This window comes from Plodia interpunctella, chromosome 2 (genome assembly GCF_027563975.2).
Source record: "Plodia interpunctella isolate USDA-ARS_2022_Savannah chromosome 2, ilPloInte3.2, whole genome shotgun sequence".
In the NCBI taxonomy this organism is placed as follows: domain Eukaryota; kingdom Metazoa; phylum Arthropoda; class Insecta; order Lepidoptera; family Pyralidae; genus Plodia; species Plodia interpunctella.
The window spans coordinates 5652276-5680036 of record NC_071295.1 but is presented as its reverse complement, the minus strand read 5'-3'; the positions used below and the strand labels follow the sequence as shown (position 1 = coordinate 5680036).

General features: G+C 34.1%; 1 protein-coding gene across 1 annotated transcript; it reads right to left on the bottom strand.

Annotated features, from left to right (window-relative positions):
- Positions 1-83: 83 nt before the first annotated feature.
- LOC128680950 (C-Maf-inducing protein-like) lies at positions 84-27511 on the bottom strand. The gene is made up of 14 exons (XM_053764470.1): positions 26412-27511; positions 18699-18926; positions 10586-10714; positions 9523-9573; positions 9363-9434; positions 9034-9123; positions 7080-7318; positions 4721-4939; positions 4004-4274; positions 3533-3631; positions 3281-3436; positions 2681-2836; positions 2039-2183; positions 84-1926 (listed from the first exon to the last, which is right to left on the bottom strand). Exons 1-14 carry the CDS (start codon positions 27033-27035, stop codon positions 1802-1804), a joined length of 2604 nt encoding a protein of 867 aa, XP_053620445.1. The 5' UTR covers positions 27036-27511; the 3' UTR covers positions 84-1801.
- Positions 27512-27761: the final 250 nt, after the last annotated feature.

The following is a 27761-nucleotide window of genomic DNA, read 5'->3' as shown; positions in this document are numbered from 1 at the left end:
CTTTGAAAACTGATTTATTTACAGTTAATCAATAGCCTCACTTACTTTGACTACTGGGCAAATGACGGGGGAAATATATTCTACGCGTATATTTTTTTTTTCGTTTAGTAAAATCCTTTAATTAACAAACTTTCCACAATGTCCATACACTCGGCTTGGTACTTTTTCTCACAGCCCTACAGTTCTTACATAAAATCTTATCTCTAACAATACTAATGGTTAAGCGTAAATAGTTGTAGTTTTTTACACTCATACATCTGTACACACTAAAGTATAGATAAAACTATTTATAATTAGTTACTTAAAATTAGCAATAAATAAGTTAAAATAATAATACATTACAGTGGAAAACTCGACGTTTTTTTCATACCCGGTTGGCCGTTGGAAAACGTCATTCAAATAAGGTTTATGCCTATAGGCCGTTAAACCTAGATAAACCCTATCATATTCATATAAGTAGGTGAATGTAATCTGTCTAATAAAATCATTAAGGTTCTTCTATCGCATTAAATAAATATAATATTTTAAACGCACGACATTTACGAACCGTTCACAATGCCCCTCAGATAAATCAATTAAGCGGAACGGTTTCTGTGATATAAAGAAAGAATAAACTGTTACACGTAGGCAAAGGAATACCTTCTTAATCTCTTTTAATATCTGCATTCTCTAATTTTGTTGTTGGTAAAAATCTAGAGCAGGAGCTCACAATTTACAGTTTACCTACCTTGGAATACATGTTTTTATTAATTTAACATAATTTTACACAATGCATTTCTATACACGACAATAAATAAACTAACAGTAATTTATATCCACTTTAATATTACCAGATTCACAATCTAAATTAAAATCCATTATTTAGATATGCTAATGATAAATTCGAATGTAAAGAGAGAGGAGACGACTGGATAGCCCTTGTCTGACGCGACAAAGCGAAGCCACTTCAGTAGAGTGCGAAGTTAGATCAGGGGCAGCTTTATTTTTTAAGGGGTGCGTTGCGCCCGGGCGCAATGTGTTAGGAAGCGCCGAAGATACACTCGCCTTGTATTTCTTTAGACGATCGTAGTATTTATTACAAGAGAGAGGGTATTGTCCATACGGATGCTTCATAGCCTAAAGCCGCCCTTGGTTCTAATGTAGACTAGTCAGTAAGTAGTTTAAAACATAAGAAAATGAAAAAATGTGCGTTATTAATTAATAAGATCTCTCGTAATTTAAATAATTTACGTAGGTAATATTTCGTTTCCGATTAATTATGTTGATTCTATTGATTATACCAAATCATAGGTACCTAAGTAAATGTGTAATTAACATTTAATTTAGTTTTTATTGAAATTCAACAGTTTAACTACCAGGATAAGAAAAAAACCTTGACCTGGGTGACTATTATGTGTAAAGATTTACCTTCGTCTACCATAAAATGCAAAGCATTCTTAATAAGAATAACAGTAGATAGAATCAACATAAGAAGTTTCATATTATTGTATTCATATTCATAATAAGGATGTTGAGACCTGTTTTCTCTCCACGGAATGCAAATTTGTTTTTTCTTAAAGGATAATCGACTAGAGACTGCTATAAAACTAGATTCAAACTTTAAGATAAATGCTGTGAAGCTATATTATCGCGTTACATGGTGCATCGCAAAAACTCCATTTAGACCATCATAGATGTGTCTGGTTGTCCTGTAACGTCTTTTGGTATATTATCGCGGAGCGCGTTTTGCGTCTAGGCTGTCAAAGTTTCCGAGTATCTCTTCGATAGTGATCGAGCCAACAGACAGCACAAATGGCTGTTGTCACCAGGCCTCAGTATAACGGATGTCGTATTCTTGGAGCAGAGGAAGCTTTTGCCGGAGCGCATCGAAAGCTTCCGCCGAAAGCTTGGTGCTGTTCAGATTTAGGCGGCGCAAGTTTGATAGCCCTGTAAAAACATATAGAACTAAAACTCGAGAGTTACTGGAGACTTTTAAGTACCTATTCGATTGTATCGTCCAAGTAGCTTTTGGAGGCACTCGAATATTGGGGCTGTTTACCTGACAGAGCTTCGATCCCTTCATCTGAGACCGGCGTCTCACAAAGATTGAGGACCTGCAAGCGAGGTAGATGCTCAGCAATCAGCTGTAACCCGCTGTCGCCGAACTTGGTCGCCCACAGGTTCAGATACCGAAGGGACGGCAACTGGAACAGACATTAGGTAAGTACCTAAATGAAGCAGTCAATAACTTAGTTCAGTTTGTATATATTTGTTAACCACCACGCAAGATAACGTGCATGAATTAACACATTGTCACGACAAGGCACAGGAGCAACCAATTTTCTAGATCTATATGAAAACAACTTATAAAATTAAATTATCAATGAAATGAAACTGTACTAGATAATAAAGTGGCACCTAATATACACCTACCTAATATAATTTCATTTGATCTTTCTTTAGAACTCATCGCTCAGAATCTGTACGGGTACCTACAGTTAAATTTTATTAACTTAATTTTCCATGATAATGGATCGGTTTGATGAAAAAAATATGGAGGACTTTTATATAAATGAGCAAGTGAAACGTCTTACTTCCCTCCTTAGGCAAACCTTTTCTCATGAACGTCACATATACCTACTGTAAAACTTTTTTATGTACCCTTATCAAATGCAAATAAAGACATTCATAAAATACCTACCTTGATGAGGTGGTGAGCACACTCGCTGGTGACTCCGGTGAAGGCGAGCGAGAGGCACTCGAGGTTACCGAGCGCGCCGGCCTGCAGCAGCGCGCCCACGTCCGCGTCCGTCGCGCGCACCGGCAGCGCCAGCCGCCGCGGGCCGCCTTCCGCTTGCTGGGAAAAATAACATTTTGACTTTAAAAAATAGAATTCGTCGGTTGGGCTTTCGGCTTTACACACAAAAAAGAAATGCTGTGGTCTTGTTAACAGCCAGATGAATTTTAAAAAAATCATAGACCGACGGCCTGCACTGTATATTAACTAGTGTGTCATGATTTAAAAATTTGAATGGACTTTATGCATTTTTTTGGAGCTGCACGGCGAAACTTTCAATTATAACTTTTTAATAGAAATAGCCTCCCTCACTACGTTCGGCCGTTTCAATACCTCGGGATTGATTCTTTCAAACTTTGCCTAACAATCTACTACTGTTCAGGGAAGCGGGAAAGTGACCATAAATTCTATGAATTGCTGTAATTGATACTGACATTTTGAAATCAAAAACTGTTTTAGATACACTCAGTTCCCAGAAGATTATAAAGTTACGGAGCTACTCACCAGCCTCTCGAGGTTTTTCTGCCTTTCGCACAAGTCTTTATAATATTTTTGACCTAGTTCTGTTCCTTGCAATGCGGCTATTATTTCTAGTTGCGTCTGCTCTCCGGTAATCACTTCCCATTCGAGCATTAAACATAACGCTTCTAAAGCTGATGGCTGCAAAAAATAAATATAATAATATTTGGTTTACTCTACTTAGCATTACCGTCATCTATTTCGAATAACATAAAAGAACAATTTCTCAAAACTTACGTGTTCATTTAATGAGACTAGGACGAAATCTGGCAACTGTTTGTTTAGACTTTGCAGAAAACTTTTTCTTTTACTGCAACACCGTAGTAAACTTCCAATCTGCAATGAAGCATAAACTTAATAGGTACTCAAGTAGTTATTAAAAAAAATCTATTTTGTATCACTAGATAAGTTCCATTGAATAAAACAGAAAAGTTTTTTTTACAAAATTGTCATTTAAGACACAAGCTTTTATTTTTGTCATAGAGATCTTATTGCGTTCCATGTGTGACAAAAAAATAATGTCCGTGGAGTAAAATGTTGAGGAGTTCCCACACCTATCATGATAGCATAATCCATCATCCAAACTAAACGTGTGTACAAAATTTCAGCTCAATCGGCTGGAGATAACTACATCCAACTTAAGTTGCAAGATTCAACCCGAGACACAGGGACATACATAAATTAAAAAGCTTGTAAAATAGTCCTTGCCATATCTCCCCAAAGCTGGCACAGTTGCTGTTGCGGAAGTTCCAGTTGAGGGTTGTTAGGAGACGCTACTTTCAGCCACGAGGGCGGGCACGAGCGCGCTGCGCGCGCGGGCGCAAGGCAGCTGTGCGCGGCGCAGCGCGCGTCGTGCGCGAGCGCGTTCAGCACGCCTTGCAGACGCTTGGCCACTCGCGGGCAGCCTAGCGCGCCCGCGCAGAACGGCACTGGCTGCAGCACTGCGCCCACTACGACCAACCAATCTTCGTATTCACACCTAGAAAAATAAATACTTTTAAAAAGATAGGTATATTTATATTCCTTTGTTTTTTAAATCTTCATAAAAAATGTTTCAGTTTGCTAGAGATAAATCCAAAAATGAACAATTAAAAGATTCGTCGATATTTACTTTTCGTCTTTGCGTTGTCTTCGTAACACATAAATTCCAACATAGGTGTTGGTAATTGTTAAAGGTAAGGTTACGTGCCCTCCTCCCCATGTAACTGTACATCACAGGTTGGCCCATTGTATATACTTACTACACAGGTCCACACCAGTCGAATTTACAGTCTCATTACCATACGACGTCACGTTTTATACCTATCTAAATGGAGAAGAAGAAGAAGTGGAGAGGATGTCGTACGTCGTATCGCTGTACGTTACAGCTATACTACTAAGAAAATGTAAATTTCATTCGTTCGACTTCTAGCAAGATCAACTTACATGTGCTCTAGAATGTCCGCAAAACAAAGAACTTCTTTCTCTCGTTCATCGCAGTGGTGCGGCATCGAGTAGTCGCGGTAGTGCTCATCGATGGCCGCCAGCGCGACAGCCGCCAAGTTGGGCGCGGCGCGCGGGTGTGGACACGTCGCTCTACTCCCGTGCGTTACTTCCACAAAACGACGTACTAACGCCGCGCCGGAGTTGTGGGCACTGAGCGCACTGCCGGAAAGTCAATTCAGTATTTTATTAAAATAAGTTTATTTTACGTATCATTGACTTAACATAAGTTAATACCTAATTTGTTGCCATAATAAACTTAGAATGTATAACATTACGTAGATATCATACTATTTTGTCTTTGCAAACAAAAGACATCAACGCATAATTTTTTTTCCAAATTGCTGGGTGACAAACATAGGTTTCAGAAAAAATCATCATCATAGCTATTTTCATGTCTCCAATGTTGGGGCTAGAGCTTCCTTATGAATGGATAGATAAGGAACATGAGTCATGCATGAGTGACCCACCATGCGAGAAAATACGTTACGTGCGAGAAAATACGTATGGTATTGATAGTTCATACTTATCTGTGATCAACATTTTGATCTCAGCTGGTAATCTTCCTTCGTTCAACATCATCCATTATCCACAGTACATCAAACTACAGAAAAACGTAAATTACTTAATGAAGGAAAGATGTTCATGTATTCTCTCAATAAGACATACATATACAAATAAGTATATATATAAGACACATTATACATATAGCAATTACTGACGTATTAAATTAATAACAACCAACAGGAAATACGTATGTCTGTTATCTTGAGGAAGATGTTTATTCTGTTGTTTCACGGTTTACTTTCGTATATTTACAAAATGATAAAGGCATGCAATGTGTCGGAAATTGACTCAATTAAATTTCCATGAAATCATTAATTTTATAGTAAAGTGAATAAGTGAGATTGTTATCTAATATCCTACAACAGCTGTTTATCGCCATTTATATCTATCCATCATCCTAATGTAATTAAAATTATAAAAGTAAACGTTTGTAAGAATCCTTAGAATGGATGTTCGTTTGGATGATTGCTACCCTTTCATGCAAAAATATTGGACAGATTTCGAAGTTTGATCTACGGGTTTCAATACAAGTAAAAATCGAACAACTACATACATGCTTAATTACTAGTGCGTTTTCATTAACTTATAGAAACCCTCAAAGCACAAATCAGACTCACTCTTAACCGGAAGTTTGACAAAAAGTATTTTTTATTAATTAAAGCCGTTTTGATGTACTCAAGCCACTGATTATACGACCAGACGACGTGACGAGATTATTTCAAGGGCAAGGCAAAACAGGAAATTATCGAGTAAAAGTTGGTAAAAAATGCAACAGGCAGCCATTACCAGTCATTGACGTCAATGCAGCTAATTCATTCGCCTATTAGTTATATATAATGGCTAAACTAATTAACCCATTACTGACTTTATGAACGCCGCTGCTAATTAAAATTTTTGACTTATTTAAAAATAATTTAACCTGTTATGAGTTTGTCTTTGACCTACATATAAATTACCGAATCTTAATAGCTAGCTGTCCTTCACCGATATAATTTAAAACCTTAGAAACTTAAAAAACTTGTTAAATTATTTATTGAAATAAATACAATTAAGAATAATTTATGATAGTGATACTTAATAAAGCGGTGATGGTGTAATGGTTAAGACGCCCGCCCCATAAGATCCTAGGTTCGAATCCTACTAATGCCATGTAAGTTTGTATACTAGTCTGATTATATATATAGTATAGCAGTTTTCATAGACCACCACCCGCTTTCGTTAAAGGAAAACATTGTGAGGACACCTGAACTCTAGTCTATAATTTATTGTCTAATGTGTGAAATGGAGAAGGCATGGCAAACCACTGCATTAATATTGCCAAGAAAATCGTTGTGTGCTTTATTCCATTTAATGACCACAACCCTCAGCCATGAGGAAGTAATACGAATACGACGTACGTACGACGTAGATATGATAGTGATGAATCATTGTTGAGATTATGTGCGAAATCAAGAAATCACAAATACCAGAACCTTTACCAAAATTTAATATATATTTTTTTAATATTTTTTATTTAAAGTTGTTAAATAACCTGCCTATCGAACTATAGACTATGTACAAACTGAATAGTAAAACATTTAAGAATAAGTTGAAAACATATTACCTGCCTAAATATAATAACAGGGACTCGCCGATGCCCAGATAAACCCTGCGAGGTTTTTGTGGTGCGGTTTTATAATGTTGTTGGATATTGTAGATTGTACTGAATAAAGAATTTAAATAAATAAATAAATACCTGATATAATCTTTGACTAGACGCCTCGCTTCAGGGGCTCTCGCAAAATCAACGTTTCGGGTGAGGACTCTGCGCACGGGCGGCGCGAGAGCGGGCAGCGGGGCGGCGCGCGGCCGCCGGCGACACAGCCGCGCCAGTAACGCGCACAGCTCGCCGCTCGCGCACCTCTCCGCTAACAGCGGCGCTGCCACGCTCGTCGTACTCTCCGCCCACTCCTCCCAATCTGGACTGTCTTTATTCTGAAATGATAAAAAATTGTGTCTTTGAAATACATCTCACTAATAAAATTAGCGCTTTCTCTTTTTAGGCAAGATTAGGCACATTTTAAGAATGAAAAACTACACTTAATTGTGATTGAATAGTATAAGTAAATCCAGATTAAGACTTTTTTCGAAAAGGGCGTGATTAAAGGTCTAGGAATAGAAATCGACTTTGATGAGCAGACTTATGTCACGTGATGATTAATTCATTAAGTAGTTATATTGTAGGGCACTTAACGTTATTCAATCGAATAATCACGAGATTAACTTAGTAAATAGATTACTTAAATATTCTCGTAATGAGAGGGATGAGTAGGTAAGTATCGTTAACTTATATAAACATGATATAATGTAATTAGGCATATATTCCCCCGAAAATCGTGGATGGAAACCTATGTTATTAAAAAGTAATAATATTACTTCTTAAGGTTTTTTATATCTCTATGCCAAATTTTATCAAAATAGCCCTAGTCGTTTTTGAGTTTATTTATTACAAACAATAAACAAAGAAACACAATACAAATATTTTCTCTTTACTTGCTAATCCATATCAATATGGATTAAGTAAGTATAATAATTACAATCCAATATTTTTTATTTGTAACACTTATATGTACCTATGTACTAGCGGCTTGTCCCGGATTCGCCCGGAAATAAACATAATAATTTATACCTACAAAGCATTTCTCAGGAATCTATCTATTGGTAAAAACTGTACAATATTACCCGGTAGTTTTTCGCTTTCATACAGACAGAGAGACGAGACTGTGGGATTTTTTTATATAATATTTAAGGATAAACAAGTGTGTATGCGGCTAACTAGATATAATCAAATATAGAGAAGGCATCAAAGTAATAAACAAAATTATATTTACATTTAGGTCGTCAGTCGAAGTTATTATCTGGGCACGTCATAGATGTGAATTGTGTACTAGTGTAAAAAGTCATCATTTAGCTATATCGTGCTTAAATAGCCAATTAGCTTTTCACGTCAATCATGATAAGAAAGTAATTAAATCTTTATTTTACCATTTTGCTCATAATAATATTGTAATGAAATAGTGGTACTTATAAAATTTACTCACACGATAGTAATGAGGCGGTGTCAACGACTGAATAAAACAATATTCACAGAAAAAATCTACTAAATAGCACTACGACATACTATACACCATACATTTTTAATTATGCCAAAAAAAATAAAGTAAAGACCCTATAAAAACATGTGTATGATTTTAGTAATAAAAATTTAATATTATCGTTTATCACCAAAGTTATTGAGGTTTGCGTTTATCCCAAAATATCAATGAATTTATGGACGTAGTTTCTCGACTCGATCGTGTTCTGTCGCTCTCGCGTAATGACCAACCCTGGCATAAGAAAAAAAAGATTTAAAAAAATTGCCAGAATTTATCAATGAAAATCGACTTTGTGTGAACCGCTGCACTGAGCCTACCTTTACTATGAAGCGTAGTAATAAGCTGGCACACTCTAAGTATAACCAATTATTAAATTTTTTTTTGATACATTTTGGATTTCGATTTTTTATGTTTTGACTATGCACATATTATCAGTAATAGGTACTGATAGCCCCATTTTATTTTTCGGCATAATTGAAAATGTATGTTGTATAATTTTTTTTTATTCGTATGTGTAAATAATTTCACCTGTCTATATCAAATGTCAAGACTAACCTGGGAAAGTAATTCCGTAAGTATTTTCAGGGGGTCCCGAGTCACGCTATCGTCTTGCAAGGGGGTCGTCATTACGAAATCAACCATGTTCTGAAAAATATAGAATTATTAAAGTCTCAGGTACATACTTATTAGCCAACTATTAAATAGATCACAGATCTACATTTCTAGGTTCATTGTGTTCGTTTCTATGTGTATCCTATAAAAGCTTAGAGTGTGACGCTGACTGTTGTCCATTTATTTATTATTATTTTATTATTTTATTATTCATTTATTTATTATTTTATTTATTTACCTAGTATAAGTAAAATATCCTTCTTTATTCTTACCTTTAATTCTTTCATAACAACCTCCTTTCTCATCGTCTTTGTGAGAAAATGTTTGTATCTTATTATGTTTCTCTGAAAGTTGAAGAAAAAGTTGAATAACAGGTTTATGAAGAGTTTATGTTTAAGTACTTGACAAAGTCGACTTGCAAAGTGTACTTACCCTCCAGACAATGGAATGGTACCACTGGTCTCTCGTATAGGCGTCATTAGCCTGGAAATATAATACAATTCATTTATTTAACATGGCCATGGTGATTTCATAAGTGTCTGATTCCTACCTAAACTTCTAACAATGCAATTAATATTATCAAGGGTTGTGTTACGCCTTCGAACCAAATTTTATTGAAGTATTTTAATGTAAAAAACCATAAAGTTCCGAAGCAAAAAGATAAATCAATTAGAGTAGCTAAGGATCCTTGTTTTCAAGTTAGGTACACTTAAATGCTTTTTTAAGAAATTGATTCATATAGGTTTTCTGAATATAGGTATACTAAAGTACCTATTTATAATATAAATTAGTACTTGTAAAGCCTATGTACTTAATGTAAATAAATAGTGTCGTGTTCGACCGCAGAAAACAAATAGGTACGCAACACAATCTCGCTTGTGGTTTCTCCGTAGGTTTCCTGCTGCCGATGAAAATACTTGAGTCGTCCTCATTTCATATATTAGGTACCTATTGTATCTAGAACTAGCTGGTCCGACAGGCTTCGCTTCCGTGACAATTTGATATAATTTTTTCCTTCGTTAAATTATACGCGGGGAATCTTCAAGCATAAAATTTTAAGCCATAATATAATATATCAAACTGTATTATGAGATTATAACATAATGTTAATTTATTAAGCATAACTTTCTTACACATAATGGTTTCATAACTAACCTAACCTAAAAGTTATTTAGGTACGCCACTTTAATCCGTATGCCAAAGAACTAAATACTTAAGTCGTGTTAAGTTAATAGGACAAAATAAGTTATGCGAAAAAAGGAAACCCCAAATTATACATATATGTCCGTTCACATATTTACGTAACCTACAGCCGGTAAGCGAAAAAAGCTTACCTTAGCTGAACTTGTATAAAGGTTTATCTTTTTTATTATACCTAGTTATTTTTAAATAGCCAATGACTTAGATGCCTAAATACATAAGTGATATATATCACTAATTGAAGTATTAAATAAATAAGTAATTTGTTTTCAGTCAATGTTAAGTACAAACCAACCTGAAGCAGAAGGGAACCGTTCGGCATTACAATCCTGAGGCAATATTTTCTGGCGGAATCCCACCTTGATATGCAGTAAACTTCTTGCATGCAGCTGTACGACAATGGCTGCTCTAGTAATCCCGAAGGCTGAAACAAATAACACCTATTGATATATATAATTATATTTATAAGCTGTTATTTATAAAAAAGATAAAGTACCTATATGTTTTAGCCACTTTACAATTTGGCATCGACGGAACGAGCCAAAACAAAGTATGCTTAAACTTTTTTAAATAACAGTAGCAGTTATTTAGGTTCCTATAACAGACGTTCACTGCACCTGAAAAATATTGATATGTGCGGTGCACAACTCAGTTCGAGAATGTCGTTTTGTGAACGAAATTTTGAAAAGTTCGAATCGAGATCAACATCAAGTTTGAATCAATCTCAAGAGTTGGCCTGCTGAATCGTGAAAGTCCGATTCGAATCGGTGAGAGCGAAAACTAAATACTTATTACTTCTTTTTATATTTTTATTAATTACTTTATATTTTGTAACGGTTCTTAGGTTAAAGGTGAAGTAAGTAACGAGATCCAGATAACAAGCTCCTGTCTCCGATATCAGATCGCGCCACGTGAATAATTTGTATAATTTGATAACGAGAAAGTAATTAGGTCAGCGGGAGGAGGGGTGTACTGTCCACTAGGTAACCACGCTTTGTGCTCAGCTAGGAAATTTCCTTATGAGCATTTATGTAAGTAGGCATCTTATGTGTACACTTAAGATTAATAAAGATTCTAAGTTCTGTATAAACAAAAGATGCCTGTCCACTAATATACAAAACAAAAACGTAGGTATGTGCTGGATTCTTGATTCTAAAATATTTTCCAAATTTCGAAAATAACATTTTTCCGTACGTTTGATAGTCTAATTTAACACTTCTCTCAACTAGTTCGAATGATTCTGTTTTATATAATAATAGACTTTCTCTTTAATCTTAACAATTTTTTTAAGAAGAAGATATTTTTTAAAGAAGATTTAATTTTTTTGAAAATATATTTAAAGTATAATAAATAATTTACGAGTACATACATATCAATCTACATCCATCGACACGTATTTCAAATCGATGGTCCTTTTCAACGTAAGTATTTTCGATAGATAATCGCGAAATACAAGTGATATCTTCCTGCGTATCAAAGTCGAAGGATATATTCTGAAATTTGATTCATGCAATTTTTCATATCTTTAAATAATAGGTACTCAATACTACAACGCCACAAACTAGATTAGCTTTTTGGAACGACTACTGCTAGACATGCCGACAGAAATGAGGGACCTTTTCTGTCATGCAATATTCTCAACCTTGACGTTGGCAAAAGTACAAGAAAAGATGAAGAAGAACATTAATGTTCAATTTGGCACATTCGATATTTTAAAACACCCTTCGAATACACACAAAGAAAATATAAACATCGGCTTGCAATCTATTGTCTCAGTGCTGTACCTCAGATTATTATGATATTTCCGGTAGCTGTACTAAGGAAGCGCAGTTTGTAAACGTGACGTGGAGGAGGAAGGTTTTCGGAGCGGCCCGTGACGTCGTCGGAGCCGGGCAGGGCGACCCGCCCCCTATTTTATACCGCTTGGAGCGTAAAACGACTGACGTCATACTTGAAATTCAAGATTCAGATACAATATATTCCACTGCATTGAAGTTAAATTCATGCATTGGATAACTTTAAAGGACGCCAGAATGGTATTTTTAGATTTACTTCATTACATTTTTTATAATAGTATAAGGGAAAACAGACCGTTTGTGAAATATTTCATTAAAATTAGAAATACCTACCAATTTTATTTTTCTATCTCTATTGTTAAAATATATAATTATAATGTTACACAGGTTCTATCTTTATCTGTAAAAAACGTAATGTCAAACCGACTAACAAGCGGAAAATGATAGGTAAATGATAGGAATCTGGAAAAACCATTTACGTTTTTACATCTTAATTGATTTTTGGTAAGTCATTTGACATTTACTTATATACGAGGAGACAAAAACAAGAATTGATTACTCATTGTACAATGTACATTCTTTTGGTTTGATGGTTGATGCATACCAAAACGTCAAAGATGCCTACACAAGCAAACCTCCATTAGGTAATAACATTCACAACACATTACTTAGGGTAATTCATAAATACGTAAATATGTCTCAAACTCAACTCATGTAAAAAAAAATTGGAGTTGTTGAAATAGCCATTTCAACATTTGCCAAACCATGTACCTATATTATGAAAAAATTGTTTAAAAAGCTACCTCTTATGTAGATTTTCACGTTTTATACTTGTATAAGGCAGTTCAAAAGTCTAACAAGGCGATGAATCAGAGGATATGAACACGCAAGCTTAGTTAGTGAAATCAATTTTAACTTCTTTCTCAGCCCAAACGTAGCGTAAGATCCCAGGCTCCACGTGTTTTCTCTTTCATCCGCACTTCTCACCTTCCGTTCAGCTAATAAACGAAGTAAGCACTTTTAAAAATAAGCTTTATTTTCCACACAAAATCTCGAAGTTCCTGAAATTAATTTTTCTTGATTTAGTGCACGTATGTCATGTCATAGATCCATCTGTGTATATAATTTAATTTTAGCAGATTTTAGAATTTATACACGACTCCATCGTACGTACATTCGAAACAGGAATATTATAATCCAATTAAAATATGAGCTGTTGTACCTATTTGACTTTGTAAATGAGTTCGCATTGACGTCAATTGTTTTAGGGTTCCATCCACAAACCATAAAGCTGTGAATTTTAGTAGGTATGTAAGGTTTGCTACATATGTTTTTATTAATATGATACATTTTATTAAAAATATGTTTTCATTATAAATATTTTCTTTCGCTAAGATATTTATCATTTTATAGCAAAATTCACCTATTTTCTTTTCGTTGATCTGCTTCAATTACAAACTGAAAATTACCTATGTATAGGTATTTTGCTGTTATGTTTACTTATTTCCCAACGTAAACATAGAAAATTACTCTCTCTGTAATAGCTTTATCATTCGTTAACTTTGTCTAGTCAGACAGACATTTTTTTTTCAAATCTACAGAAAAAGCCTAGTAAGTAAATAAATTAATGATTGTTGGAAAAATAAAGTATTTATATTTACACGTACTTATTATAACAATAATGTTAGTAAATCACACCCATACTAATATTGTAAATGCGAAAATCTGACTGACTGTTCCGCATTCACGACTAAACCGCTGTACTGAATTTGCTGAAATTTGGTAGTATGCACGTATTTCAAGACCCCGTTTAAACATGGGCTATATTATTTTAAATCAGCCCCCAAATGATATTAATGGGGGTGAAAGTTTGCATGAAAGTCATATCTGTTGCGTTTCCGCAGAGGAATTCACGCGGGCGACGCCGCGGGCAAAAGCTAGTAGAAAATATTTCGAAAGGCAATACACATTTGAACAATGGTTAGCGAGAACGAATGTTTGTCTTAAAATAATATTTTTTTTATTAGTGGGCGTGTCGAAGTGAAACGTGTTAGTTAGGTACGTTACATATTTTCTGAAACGTCATCAATGACGTATCTGTTACATAGCCTTATTCAAAAACAATTCGGTATAAAATGAATTTTTAAATTTTTAAGCAAGGTTGTGTGAGGTCTTAATGTGGAAGTAATAATTTAGTTACCGATACAGTATTACGTCCTTATCCGTAACGGGGTAAACAAAGCTGGGAGTTGTGATTCCAGCAGTATGACGGGACAGTGGAATTGGAATTGTCAGATATAAACAAAAGAAAGCCCACCATTAACTTTTATAATCTGCGCGGGAGGACAAACAGCTGGCACATTAATTGACATGATTGATTTAGTTAGTTTATTATGCTCATTTCTACGAGTCAGCATGTGCTGTATGATCTATGTCATCCAGGACAAAATAGAAAAATAAAACCCCAATTCATAGGTTTCAAGTAAACTAATGCACGAACACGATCTATTGATATTTGTAGACACGTCCGTAGCGCCGCCATGTTAATTTGGCGAACAAATATTTATTATCGGACACTCGCCATACGGTAAGTAATTAGTAAATTATATATCAACTTCACTAATATTTAATATCTTCGTAATATATAAAGATATATTTTCCAAAGGGAGGCTTGAGCCTTCAATGAGCCTGTGAAATTTTGTAACAACACGTATATAGATCCATATTTAGCAAAATGTATAAAGATTTCTACATTAGCCGTACATACGTAGTAATCGTAACCACGTGATAATTCTAAAAATATCTGCGTTTGCTATGGATTACAGCTCTTTAATACACACAACGCTATAAATGACGAGATATTTTACATGAGTTATAATGCAGTTTGGTGTTTTTTGGCATAAAAAAATATTATTTTTGGGTCAAATGCAAAAAGTTAAAATTTATAATTTTCTTAGCAGTCCTGGGAACCTTTGACATTTACCAACCCACGAAGTCATAATGAAATCCTCCAAGACTAAACAAAATTAATGATCTCCTTTGATATTGACTATACATGGTCTTGGCTGCATGTAGTCTTCTCTGTGCAAATAACAATTTGTTGTGGCTACGATTCAATAGCCGTCAAAATAAACTAATATAACACTTTATCTGCTTCGCTGTGTGGGTTCGTTCTAATCTAAAACTGATAACATTGTGGCTACCTAGTTACTTTAACCCACTTCATGTACGTTTTAGTACTTTGGTCCGCCGACTGCCTCGAGCACGATTTGTATGAATCGAACGTTTGTATGACGTCAAAGAATTGTTTTCAACACAGGCCTCCGTTTATATACCTGCGTGCGCGGATCTCGGATGGTGTTTACATTTTCTCCAGAAACAAGTTCACACTATAATTTAGTGTTGAATATCTAAATATATGACGTTGCTTATAACTTGTTTAGATAATATTCATTATCAGGAAAAAATGTAATAAAAATTATTTGCCTAAAATTAACAATCATCGTATTTTTATGTTGGAATTGACGTAAAACAAAATTAGTAATATTCAATAAATGGAATTTCAATAATTTATAATAAGTGCCTAATTAATGGTAAGACTATGATGTAAATAAGTGCCAAGAAATACAGAGATATAAGCATCGGGGTGTGTAACCAAAATTGGTCTTATATTTAATTTTAGTATGTATTTCAGCGAAAAAAATTAGTAAATTTAACTCATCACTTCTACGATTATCCACGGGTTAGTGTGGTTCGACACATACAAATGAATTCAGTAGTTCCAAACCACAACTTAAACAAATTTTAGGAAGGTATAAAAAAACAAGACGAGATAAATGACTGAATATTCTTTGATATTTCTGTCGGATTCATGCAACCATTTATAATATTGTTCCCTCAGATTGTTCCTCACAGACGGAAAAACAACATTGTTTCTCTGTTTGCGGATTCCTAATAAAAATATGCTAATACAAAGCAGCAAGTGACGCACGAATACTCTTATCTTGGATTGACCTCGTTGTGGAGTTCATGATAAAGTTAAATTAGAGTCTAATTTAAATATTACAGGGTGATATGATTGCTACTTGAGAGTTTTAAATTTCAGTATCTCTAAGAGCAAGTTATTTGAGTTCATATGATCATATCTTACATATTATAAAACTAAGTACTCTGTCTCTGCCTATTATTCGCATGAAATTCTAAAACATGGACGGATATTCACCAATATAGAATCACACGATTCCTGTGGAAGGTTTAGGTGCATAAATTATTATGTTTTTACCCGAGTGAAGCCTGAACAGGTCGATAGTGAAAATATAATTATAATACAGAAAATATATTTATATAAGGTGGCTTTTTAAGCACTATCCAAATTTTCACAATGCCCTAAAAATATTATGAAAAAGAACATGCTTTGACTTTCCATATAATACATATATATTACCAGTTAATCGGTCAATTTGTATGATTGAGCAAAAATAAACTACTTTTAGGTATAGACTTCTATGAATACATGCTCTATTTCGTCTAACCTAACCGTCTGCTCTAACCTGCTGTGAAAATGTCGATGCTATTTTGTTGTTGACGAAAAAAATTATAAAATTAAAGGAATAGTTAATTATAACAAATTTCAGATCCATGTGAAATATTTCTTTTTACAAGCTGTGTAGGTAACTCAAATTTTAAAACTATTTGATCTTTAGCCGATTGAACTGACATTTTATTTTCACATTGCTTAGATGATAATGCATTATTATGATATGCATGACCTGATGGTGTACCAAAGATCGGCTACCGACGAGGGATCTCCTCAATGATTTGCTGCACGTTGTCACGTGTTAAATGCTACAAGATCTTTTAAAAAATATTTTGCTTAAAAAACAATTTTTTAGGTAGGGAATAATAGAAAATGGCCAAGCGTGCTCTATTTTAAAAAATGTAGATATTAATTAATTTCTTAGAATGCCGCTTCTGTTAAATGCTGATTTTTTTAAAATAATTATTTATCTGGCTTTGAGAGGATAGAGGAGAATTGTCTTCTATTGGCGCTTTGTTTTAGATACTTTATATCATCAGTACATGTATAAAACAAAGTAGATGTAAGTATGCTTGATCTTTAAAACAACGCAACAATAGATATAGTGATTCAAGAGGAAGGTTTATAGGTAATTTATAGGTAAGTAACTCAACGTACACAAGCCTATTAACACATAAGTAACAAAAATAAATTGATAAAACTTAAAACTAATACTAAGCAGGTGTGCGCCGCAGCAATTCAAAAAGGTCATAGCTCAGCGAATTTCTTTACTCACGACTGAGATGAGCAAAGCACTGGTTTTCTGCTATAACCGAGTTAGCATTTCCACGCGCCAGTATACATCAACAGTACAGCGTTACGTATGTACAATCTTGTGTTAATCATATAATAAATATACATATTGTGCATAGTGAAAGTAATATGAATAAACATAAAAGTATATTTGGAAGACAAATTCCTAATAGGTGGAGGAATATTGTTCCAGCACTTGGTTGCTAGATAACGGAAGCTGCCTGCGAATGCTGCTATGTTCTATGGGAATAACCCGCTAATATTCCACGTGTCTTTCTTATACCATACCTTTCATGGAAAGCGGATATCCTTAATTTGTAGAATAGATAAGCTGGTTACCGGTTAGGGTTTTACCCGAGCGAAGCCAGGATAGGCCGCTAGTTATATATTAATATCGCCCGTCCCATAGACACATACTTACAAATCAACTAACAGATTCGGGACTAAAGACAGACTTCCACAGACATTCTGTGAAAATTAATAATTTTAAACTTAATTAAAACTTTCCCTGGAAAGTGCTTGAAATTTGTCTAGTATAGGTACTAGGTAGGTATAAGATAATCCCTAGTAGGAGGTTAATTTCAAAATTTTCTAAAAATCGTTTCTTCTATTTTAATTTTCCAGGATTTTTTTATTTATATTTAGCTATAACATGGAGATTATTTATCTGTAGATTTTTTATAAATCTAAAAACAGATAAAAGGCGAAATGCTACATTTTGGCAGTATTACAAACACATTTCACTGTTTAGTTTCATGGCAAGTAACTTTTACTTTATACATTTTTCATATTACTATATTTGTTATACATAATAACATTTTAAAAAATAGATCAAGAAACTACAGTTGCTCTTACACACGTCATATGATGAGTCATCGAATTGACATGTGTTATTGTTATTTGTACAGATGTCGAAGAGATTACAGGCTATTTAAATATATTCCTTTGTAAGTGAAAACATTTGGTTTGCGGAATAAATATCTCGCAGATGTCGCACCGTTCCTGATCCTCAAAGCGACTATTTTATTAGACTGAATTTTAATAATATACTTATAAAAAAATTATAACTAACGATCGCGATTTAGCTACAATCATAACATTACTTCCGTTTCTAATTAATACTTTAATATATTTTATTACTACATTTATTATATAACATTGACTATTATACTATCACCGCAATGTAAGTTAAAGAGGTCATTGATTAACACCTTTCACGTAATTTCTTAATTTTTATGGCTTAAGTTAGGAAAACTTATGTCTTAGGTCATCAAAAATCTTACCGTTTTGGAGACAATATGTTCGTTTTTTAAGCAGAGTACATGCGTTTCCCATCTTCGTAGGAATTTAGCAGCTAAGATCTTGACGACGACGGTTCGGGTGTGCTGGAAGCAGCAGACCCTCAGGGTGCCCTCCGTAGCGAGCATGTACCGGGGCCCTGGGGGTGGCGCCGGGCCTCCGGGGACGTTCTCCAGACCAATACTGTCCGCACAGCATTCTGGACTTGAACCCTAAAAAGAAGATTTGTAAAGTGAAAGAAATGCATTTGAAAAAAGATTTGTAAAATGAAGAAAAAGTTAACTATGTCATGAAATCCTATTTCTTACATCTTCTTCAGTGAGAGCAAAATTTAAATTAGATACTTGTACTAAATGTAGAAATTACAGAAATCTAGACTACAATTTTTTTCTACAACAAATGTATAAAACAATATACTATAAGATAACGAATCATATAGGTACAGTGTGCGGGTTTTTTTTTCCTGTTTTTTAAATACCTCCCTAAACCAATTGACGTTATCAAATAAGGAAAATATATTGTTTTCAGTACGGCAAGGCCTGTTTGCATTATTAATGGGAATTTGTTGATCATCAATTCATCAAAAATACATTGTATTACTGGTAATTCTAGAGGGGAAATAATTAATGTTACTAACGTTGCATCATAAATCTATAAACCTAAATGATAAATTTTATCCAATAATATTTGTAAAAAGCCACTGTACGTGCATATATTTCAGTATGGATACGAATATCAAAAATAAAGTAAATGATAGCAAAAAAGAGACGATCAAGAACATTTTGATCTAGTAGATATAAACTTAAATATGGAAGACATTAGAAAGATTGTTGTGCATAACATAACTATCTACATATTAATTTTTAAATTGTAATTAGAAAGTTAGTTTAAATTTTCTTTCACAATTTTTCACAATGTTGTATAACAATTTCAGCTATTTTAGTCAGCACAATTATTGTATGTCAAACGATCCCGTAGGATTTTATATTAATTAGAAAACCATTTCTCGAATCATACGTGACCGTATGGTTAATGCACTTACGAAATAATACCTTTGTAACTATTGACGTCATCTCCGACCTTGTACTTTAACGTTTTGCAGATAAAATTATTTTAAATAGACAACGAACAAAGGTCTCGCTCGAGTGTCACATATTTGATATCAATTTCTATGCGTAAGACCTCTATTTTTTAAACTTGACTGATGATCTCCAATTTAGCACTCGAATTACTTTTACACTGAATGCTTTTTTTGGATGAAAACATAATGACAATGTATTTTATGCTGAAAATGCTTTTACGAGAAGTACCTACTTAAAATGTCAATGTACAAAGTACGTACATTTACGGAACTGGAATATGAAAATAATTTGATGATGGATTAATTAAAAATAGGAAACAAATTGGCTTATTTAGTTCTATAACTTTTTAATTAAGGTACCTAGATACTAATAAGAAAACCAATTACTTGTTTTTGTAATACCTCCTATCACTAATAAACCCAACCCCAAATGAAATGAGATAAGGGATGAAGAAGAAGAACAAATATTACTAATAGTTTTATAACATCCAATTAAAAAAATAAACAGTCAAAAGTATAAATGAAGAAACTTATTAGTATAAAAAATTAAATTTCACGTGCTCAACTTAGGCTCAATATATATGTAGAACTTTTTGTATAAGAATAGCTTCAATAAATACAATATTTCATTTCTTTGATGATTTGAGTTGTTGATCATGTTTTCAATTTTGCAAGATGATAGCTTTGTTGTTTTCGTAAATATATTAGAATATTTTTTTAATTTTAACCCTCTCCAATATATTTATTTTGTGTCCGTAGGGTAATAATATGTACAAAAACGTGTTTCTGAAACGATAGTATTATATACGATAAAGTTTCCGTTCCTAACCAAGCTGAGGCACTCCGCCTGCTGCGGTGCTGGGTCATGCTGCGACCCACATTGTGGCCATTCGATGACGTCATTGCGAAAATTTGGGTCATGAGGGCGCGCTTCTGAGGCACGGAGACGCCGCGGCCGTCGCTGGAGCAAATCGACCCAAATACGTCATTATGGCGTAGGTAACTGTAACTCTTGTAAATGCTATAACAGGAAGATCGAGTCGATAAACACGCCCAATATTATTACTCTTTTATAAATGGGTTTCGTGAATCTAATCGGGAAACACGTTCAAAACAATTTGTTGTGCTTTAAAAATAACAAAACCGTTACGTTTCTGGCACCGCAAAATTTATCCTGAAGTAGCATATAGAAACGGAAATAAAAAATCTAGTTCACAAACATAGAAAAAAGTTTAGGTTTAAATAATAGAAAATACTACAACAGCTGAGGAAGGAATTGGAATTATGCTAAGAGTAGAAAATATTAAAATAAGTATCTAACTTTTTGTAAAAGCCATGAACTATACTCGATACACTAGATAAATAACTTACCTACTTACGTAGATTAATTTGAGTAGGAAGTCAAATTGATTAAGTTAGGAACTGAAGTATGTTTTTCTTAGTTGGTTTAATGTCATTTATTAAACCTTAAGGATAAATTAACCAAAATTTCGTAAGTTACCTATACAAAAAAGGGGCATGCTGCATTGCACTATCACGTTTATATTGACAACATCATGATCGTATCTTGACACATGGTCTGTTCACACAATATTGGCTGAATGGACGATTACATTTTTGTACGAAATCCTTAGTTGCATTTGCTTGTGTTTATTTATTTGCACTGCATTTTATAAGTAGAATAACTTTCATTTGGAAATGAAAGTTAGCATAGAGCCTATTTGGTGTGAAGTAAACCAAGTTATACTTTTACTTTTAAATGTCTATTCGAGTTAAATATAAGAACAATTTCCTAGGAAATTTCCAAAACTCTGAACAAAGTTTGCACTAGTCCTTTATTCATCTATTAAAATATTTGGGTTAGCCTTACGGCTCTATTGACCAGACAAACAGATCAAGTCTGACTAAAAAGTGGCGCCTGGTGTGTAAATTAATTTAACGACTTTGTGTTTCTTGTACTTATACAATGGAATGAATCAAAATGGCGGTACGTGAACGTTCCATTGTGGATGTTTTTATGAGTGGCGAGACGAATGGTCAGATTAAATTGAATCGCTAGTAGTCGGACGGAGTTGAACCAATCGATATGAGCGTCGCGACTCATGCTTCCACCGCGTGCTCCTACGCTGCTGGACGATACAAGGAGCAACTAAAGGTCATTCACACATTTCAGAAAGAGACCTTTGTTTGTAAACGCTGTTTTATTTGCAGCAGTATTTACGTACAATGTTCACTGAATTTGAGAATAACCAAATCAAAACTACTATGAAACATCACCCAATCGTTGTCCAAGGAAACATATAATTATGTAAACATGGTTTCGGCTTTTATTGATACTTCACAGAATAATAAAAAATAGGTTAATTTGTAATATAATTATTAATAGGATAATTTATATACAATATAATTTTATAGATCAGAAATTCAAATTAGCTTTCATCAAAATCGTACCAAATTACAACGTTACCTTTACATTCTTCTTAATTACTTTTTAGAGGGAATGACGTGATTGCTTAGTTATTTATAAAAATTCTTTGTAAGGTTATAGTTAGGGTAATTGTTAATCAACTGGCGAGCTATCAGGCAGCATAGAACATATGCTATTATTTAGTTCCCGCAGCTATGAACCAATCCATTTCACTGAGCCAATGGAGTAAGTTATGAAAAGAACAGGCTAGTATGATAATATGAATTATTACACCACCGATGACGTCTACAGCCTGACATATTCACTAAATATTATGACTCTCCCGCCAGTGACGTACATTCGACATGTCAAGTCACACTACATCTTTATGCCGCGGTAATAGTGGCCAGTATTACATTTGCAATGATGTTGGGGAAGTGGATGTGTTGTTGACTGTACCAACGGAGATAGCCGATTACGCTAGCTGTAGTGATAAAATTGTTATGATAATAAATATGGGGAATGGGGATGCCTTGGTATTGAGTAGTTTAGATATACGAGTACATATTATCAGCAAAGAGGATACGTGATCTAATGAATAATTCCGATAATCGTGCAAAGTGAAGATGAAAATGAGTACCCTCAGTTTAGAAGGATTATGGCTAAGAAAGAAAAAGAGGAAGCATCCAAATAAAATTTTAGAACGATGGACTTAATTCGTTGTAAAGAATTTTAAACCAAAGTAAACAAAAAACATACTGAATGTAACTTTTTTTTAGAACATTTTAATTCACTTGTATGGCATCTATAGCACGTAATGAAATTTTTAAATCACTCAATAGTTACCAGCGTACCTTAACTTGTCATTACATAATAAGAATTCTTATTACATAATAAGAATCCTAATCACCAATATTCGCACTTAGTTCAATAATAAGTAAAATTAATCAGGTCATAACCTTACGGCAAACATCATTGTCCTGAAGGTTTAAAAAAGAATTATTTCATAATATTTCAATTTAATTATTAAAATGAACAAGATAACCTAAAGATTAATAACATTTTGTTTGTTATGTAGGTACGTTGTACGTAAGTATGTTATACTAACTTCAACATTAAAGCTAAACTAAAATTAATATAAGTAAAATTATTACTAGACTGGTTCAAAGTTTTCAAAAATATGCAACTACGTACCGTATCAAGTAACATCGCAGCATAACAGGAATATTAAACACTTGTTTTTAAACACTTTTTGTCTGTCTATACAGGCACTCCCAGATATCCAATAAAGTTTTAATATTATTAAAAAATAATAACTAATATTAATAAACGTGGTACCGACGTCTAATTTTCGCTTCACCTAATTGACTAATGGCTCGTAAACCAGCTATGTTTCATTTTATATTTAATTTAATATGTAGGTAATTAATACTTCACTTCTATGTATAGAATACATGTTTCACATAAATTATATTAAAAAAACTTGAACCCAATAAACCCCATAGTCTCTGTCAAGGAAACTGACTCACGTACCTATGTAGTAAATTAAAATTTGGTATATTTCTTGCTAATCAGTGAAATACCGTGCACAAAACCTAATTGCGAGAGGGATTCATGGATTGAGTATTCTGTATTTATTTGTTACAATTTGCTTTTGTCAGATAGGTACCTATTACGTTATACCTCTGATATTTACCTACTTATTTATTTGCAAATTCTTACAGCGTAAGGGATCAACGGGTTGTTCCCTATACACAATAGTTTTTGATTGCTTTGGTGAGTGTTTTAATAACGACCGCATCTTTTTCGACTGCAGCCCAAGGCGTGAGGATCAGTGAGCGCTAAAATCGTACATTCGCATGCACTACTAGCATCACTCTACCTATGTGCCCTAAATATTTGCTATACAGACAAAACACTAAAACTAATTGCTATTGAATAAGTAAATGCTCTGCAAATATAACATGTTTGGCGAGGGCGTATCATCTTAATTAGCCTAGGGTGGTCAGAACTCTTCATCAGTCGCTGACTAACACAGAAGCTTTTTACGGAATTGTAATTATATTATAAATTTCAACGAACTTAGTAGGTAAAAAACAAAAATTTTTTACATAATTTTTCAAAATTTTAACAGGAAATTGGTACTCAGAACTTCAGGAGTTTACAAAAATTACTAAAAGTCGTAGATATCTAGAGTGATACGTGTAACAACTATAAGTACAAGTTTATTCAAGAAATGTCCTGAAGAAAGAATAAATTACGTTGTAAAGATTCAATACTCCGTGAAAAATGTCGCCTTGTTTATTACATTATACTAAAAACATTTTTAAGAGATGAGTAATACACGAAAATATTTTATTGTCTCACTAGAGCGTACAGATGTCACATATTCTCATTATTGTAAATACATATTTTATCCAGGTATCTATGTAAAATTGGAGAAAATCAAGTAACTTAGGTATTGTTAGGGATATATTTTTATAGACTATTTATTTAACACTTTAGTCGCCGGATATCATTTTGGATATCATTCAACGGGAATCCTTATATTAGTGACATCAACGTCTAATCTTTATACCTATTATATTATTATTAGAATTCTTATATTGGTGACATTAACTTCATTATAGATGACCTTGATGATTAAAATGAATGTTTACTAAAGAATATCTGGCTTTTTTTGCTATGTTATTTATCAGATTGAAATAAGGGTTTATTTGTTTTTTTTTTTTACTTGTCATTGACAGAAAAACAACGGCTGATTTTAATTCTACGCGTAGACCTTTAGGTATACGTGTTATGATACAGACGAAAACTTGAACACCGATTTAATTATACTTAATTAAAACAGAAAATATTATTTAATAATTAGGTACCTATCTACTTATTATATCAGTGGCCTCGAGTAAACTCCCAAATACCTACGACCGACATTAGAACCAGGACAATAACAGGGACAGGAAAAATATGATATCTTTAATTTTCGCCGGTGATTGGCCTTTCTTTAGGCATTAAGTACTCCATACTTACCAATTTTGTAGAAAAAAGTAATAGTTAAACAAAATTATAGGCAACTGGATAAAATTTCATAAAGGAATAAAACATCAACTTTGATGTTAGAGAATAATTTAAAGAATGGGTAATTTTCCGCCCTGTCCAAATTTGTAAATTTGACAAATGCAAATAACTGTTCAGGCGTCGTGACTTGAGGATTTCCCTTCGCCGCGGAATTCCATGAATGAATGTTTTTGTTCATTGTTCGACAACCTCATGTCAATCACTCCATGCGATGTCTCTTCCTTAATGAAACTTTTGGCGAAATTTGACTCACTTGAGGAAAATCGAATTTCTTTTTAAGGTGCTTTTGTCACTATGGTAATTCTCCAATTTCGTATCTAAACAAAAAGCAATTTTCGAGTGTTCTACTTCCAGAACCAATCTACCTACATAGATAGGTACTTTTACAGGTGGGAAGAAATAAAACATATTTATGTATATATAAGTACTTACTACATATAATATATTCAAATTGTTAATTATAGTGATTTAAAATTAATTACTTTAAAATGGCCCAAAAATATTTATTAAAGGAATTAATTAAGCACGGAATTAATTATTGATATGAATTAATAAAGCTTCGAGAAAAACGTACCATTGATTGAAGATACCTATTAATTGTAGAAATTGGAAACAAAATATGACGTTAAATAAAGCAACGAAGTTATCAAGAAACAGTATACATAAAAATAAAAACATTAAAAAAATAGCCGCGCAATCACGCGATACCTGCGTCAAGCGCGCTTGATTTATGTTCTTTCATTTCTTTATAGTTATTGACATTGAACGCATCTATTTCACCATTGCACGTGTCTGTCTTCTTTTAACTTTTTTATATACCTACTGGATATATTATGTAGCTACATAAACCTTTAACAGTAAACGGGACAAACAAATTCAGCCAAATTTGTTTGTCCCGTTTACTGCCAGTTTATCGCAAATTTAATAATAATATGTTCAATTTAAGGAGAAGTCCATAAAATAGAGTGATCATATTATCTTATCAGATATGATAAAGAGATAAAGTTGTTGTAGAAAACAGACATAAAGACAAAATCCTTGTGTTAACTGACTTTGACATCTATGAGATTGTTGGCATATATGCAAATTTCAAGGTTGAAACTTAAAGATGATTGAGAACAATGCACTTACGAAATACTCTGCTGAACTCTGGTCAGCCAGCGACGGAGACAGCAGGCAGCCGGGCGAGGGCGGTGCGGTGGCCGCGGGCGGCGGGGGCGCCAGCGACAGCAGCTCGCCCGCCGACGCCGACACGCTGCCGGCCGCAGCCAGGTTCCGCAGGCGGTCCGCCAGGTCCGTGTGGCCGGCAACGCTAGCACCACCTTCCTTTTCATCAGTCGTACACAAATTGTCTATAATCCGAGGCCGACGTAACTTCCGCGACGCCGCTCGCCACCGCCGCAGCCGGCAAGCAGCGTTATTCAAAACCTCGTCCGTATCTCTAGATTGAGGCGCTTCCTCCTCAGACTGCGCGGCGTCGTCATCTACGTGTTCATCGATATAAGGAAGAGGCTGAGCAACAGTAGATGGCGATGGATCTTGCCCAGTGACCACTGTGGCCGAGGAACCCAGAAAATCTCTCAATGCATACGCAATCAGCTGATCCGTGCTCAATCCTTCTGGAGTACTGCTCGGAATGATATCGGTCACCACGAATTTAGTCTCCTTTTTTTTATTCATCTTATCATCGGTGTCCAAGTCACCGTTCTCATTTGAATTTAGATCTACCTCTATTTTTTGATTGTATGATGGCATTTTGAATAAACTGCCGGAAATCAAATTTAGAAATTTAAATCGATTGTTTTATACTTAAGTTATTTTTGTCTCCAGTTTCTTTGAGATATTTTTATTTGAATAGAGTATTTTTTTTTATAAGACGTTTTATTACATACGATCCGCATATTTATATCACGTATAATGATAGTATCGAATTATCGCTATTAAAGCCCAAAGGGACGTATCCGTTCAATTTTATATCTAATCGATGATTTTGATAAGCGACACCAATAAACTGGAAGTGACGATATTGCACTGAGGTGAACTTCCACTTGAGAAGGTCAAGAAACAACACAATTTAGTCCATTGAATTATGCACAATACCGTTCCAATTTAAAATTTTTGGATGCACGCTCAATCTGACTCGAATTAACCGATCGGTGTGCGCAAACTGAAGCGAGCACTACTACCGTGCGCTGTGATCGTAGACTATACATATACGCATTGGTTTCGATTGTTGTTTGTATATTGACGTACATTCACCATGCGCGATAGCGACCTGCTGATGCCGCCCCCTCGTGATTGGAATGGAACTCGTGTAATGGTCTCCACTAGTGCCATCTGCAGCAGAACGTTGGTTTTATTCAACGCTATCTGCTTCATTAATTTACTTGCTGATGCAGTTATAGATCGTTAGATGGCCGGATTTTTTATTTTTCATTGTGTATTTTCTATCACCTCGGTCACATGCCGACACGAATATTT

Coding starts and splice junctions, on each gene's coding strand:
- LOC128680950 (XM_053764470.1), bottom strand. CDS start 27,035: ATGCCATCATACAATCAAAAAATAGAGGTAGATCTAAATTCAAATGAG. Junction 7,319..9,033: donor TTACGGAATTACTTTCCCAG/GTTAGTCTTGAC, acceptor TTATCATTTCAG/AATAAAGACAGTCCAGATTG. Junction 2,837..3,280: donor AGAAAAACCTCGAGAGGCTG/GTGAGTAGCTCC, acceptor TATTTTTCCCAG/CAAGCGGAAGGCGGCCCGCG.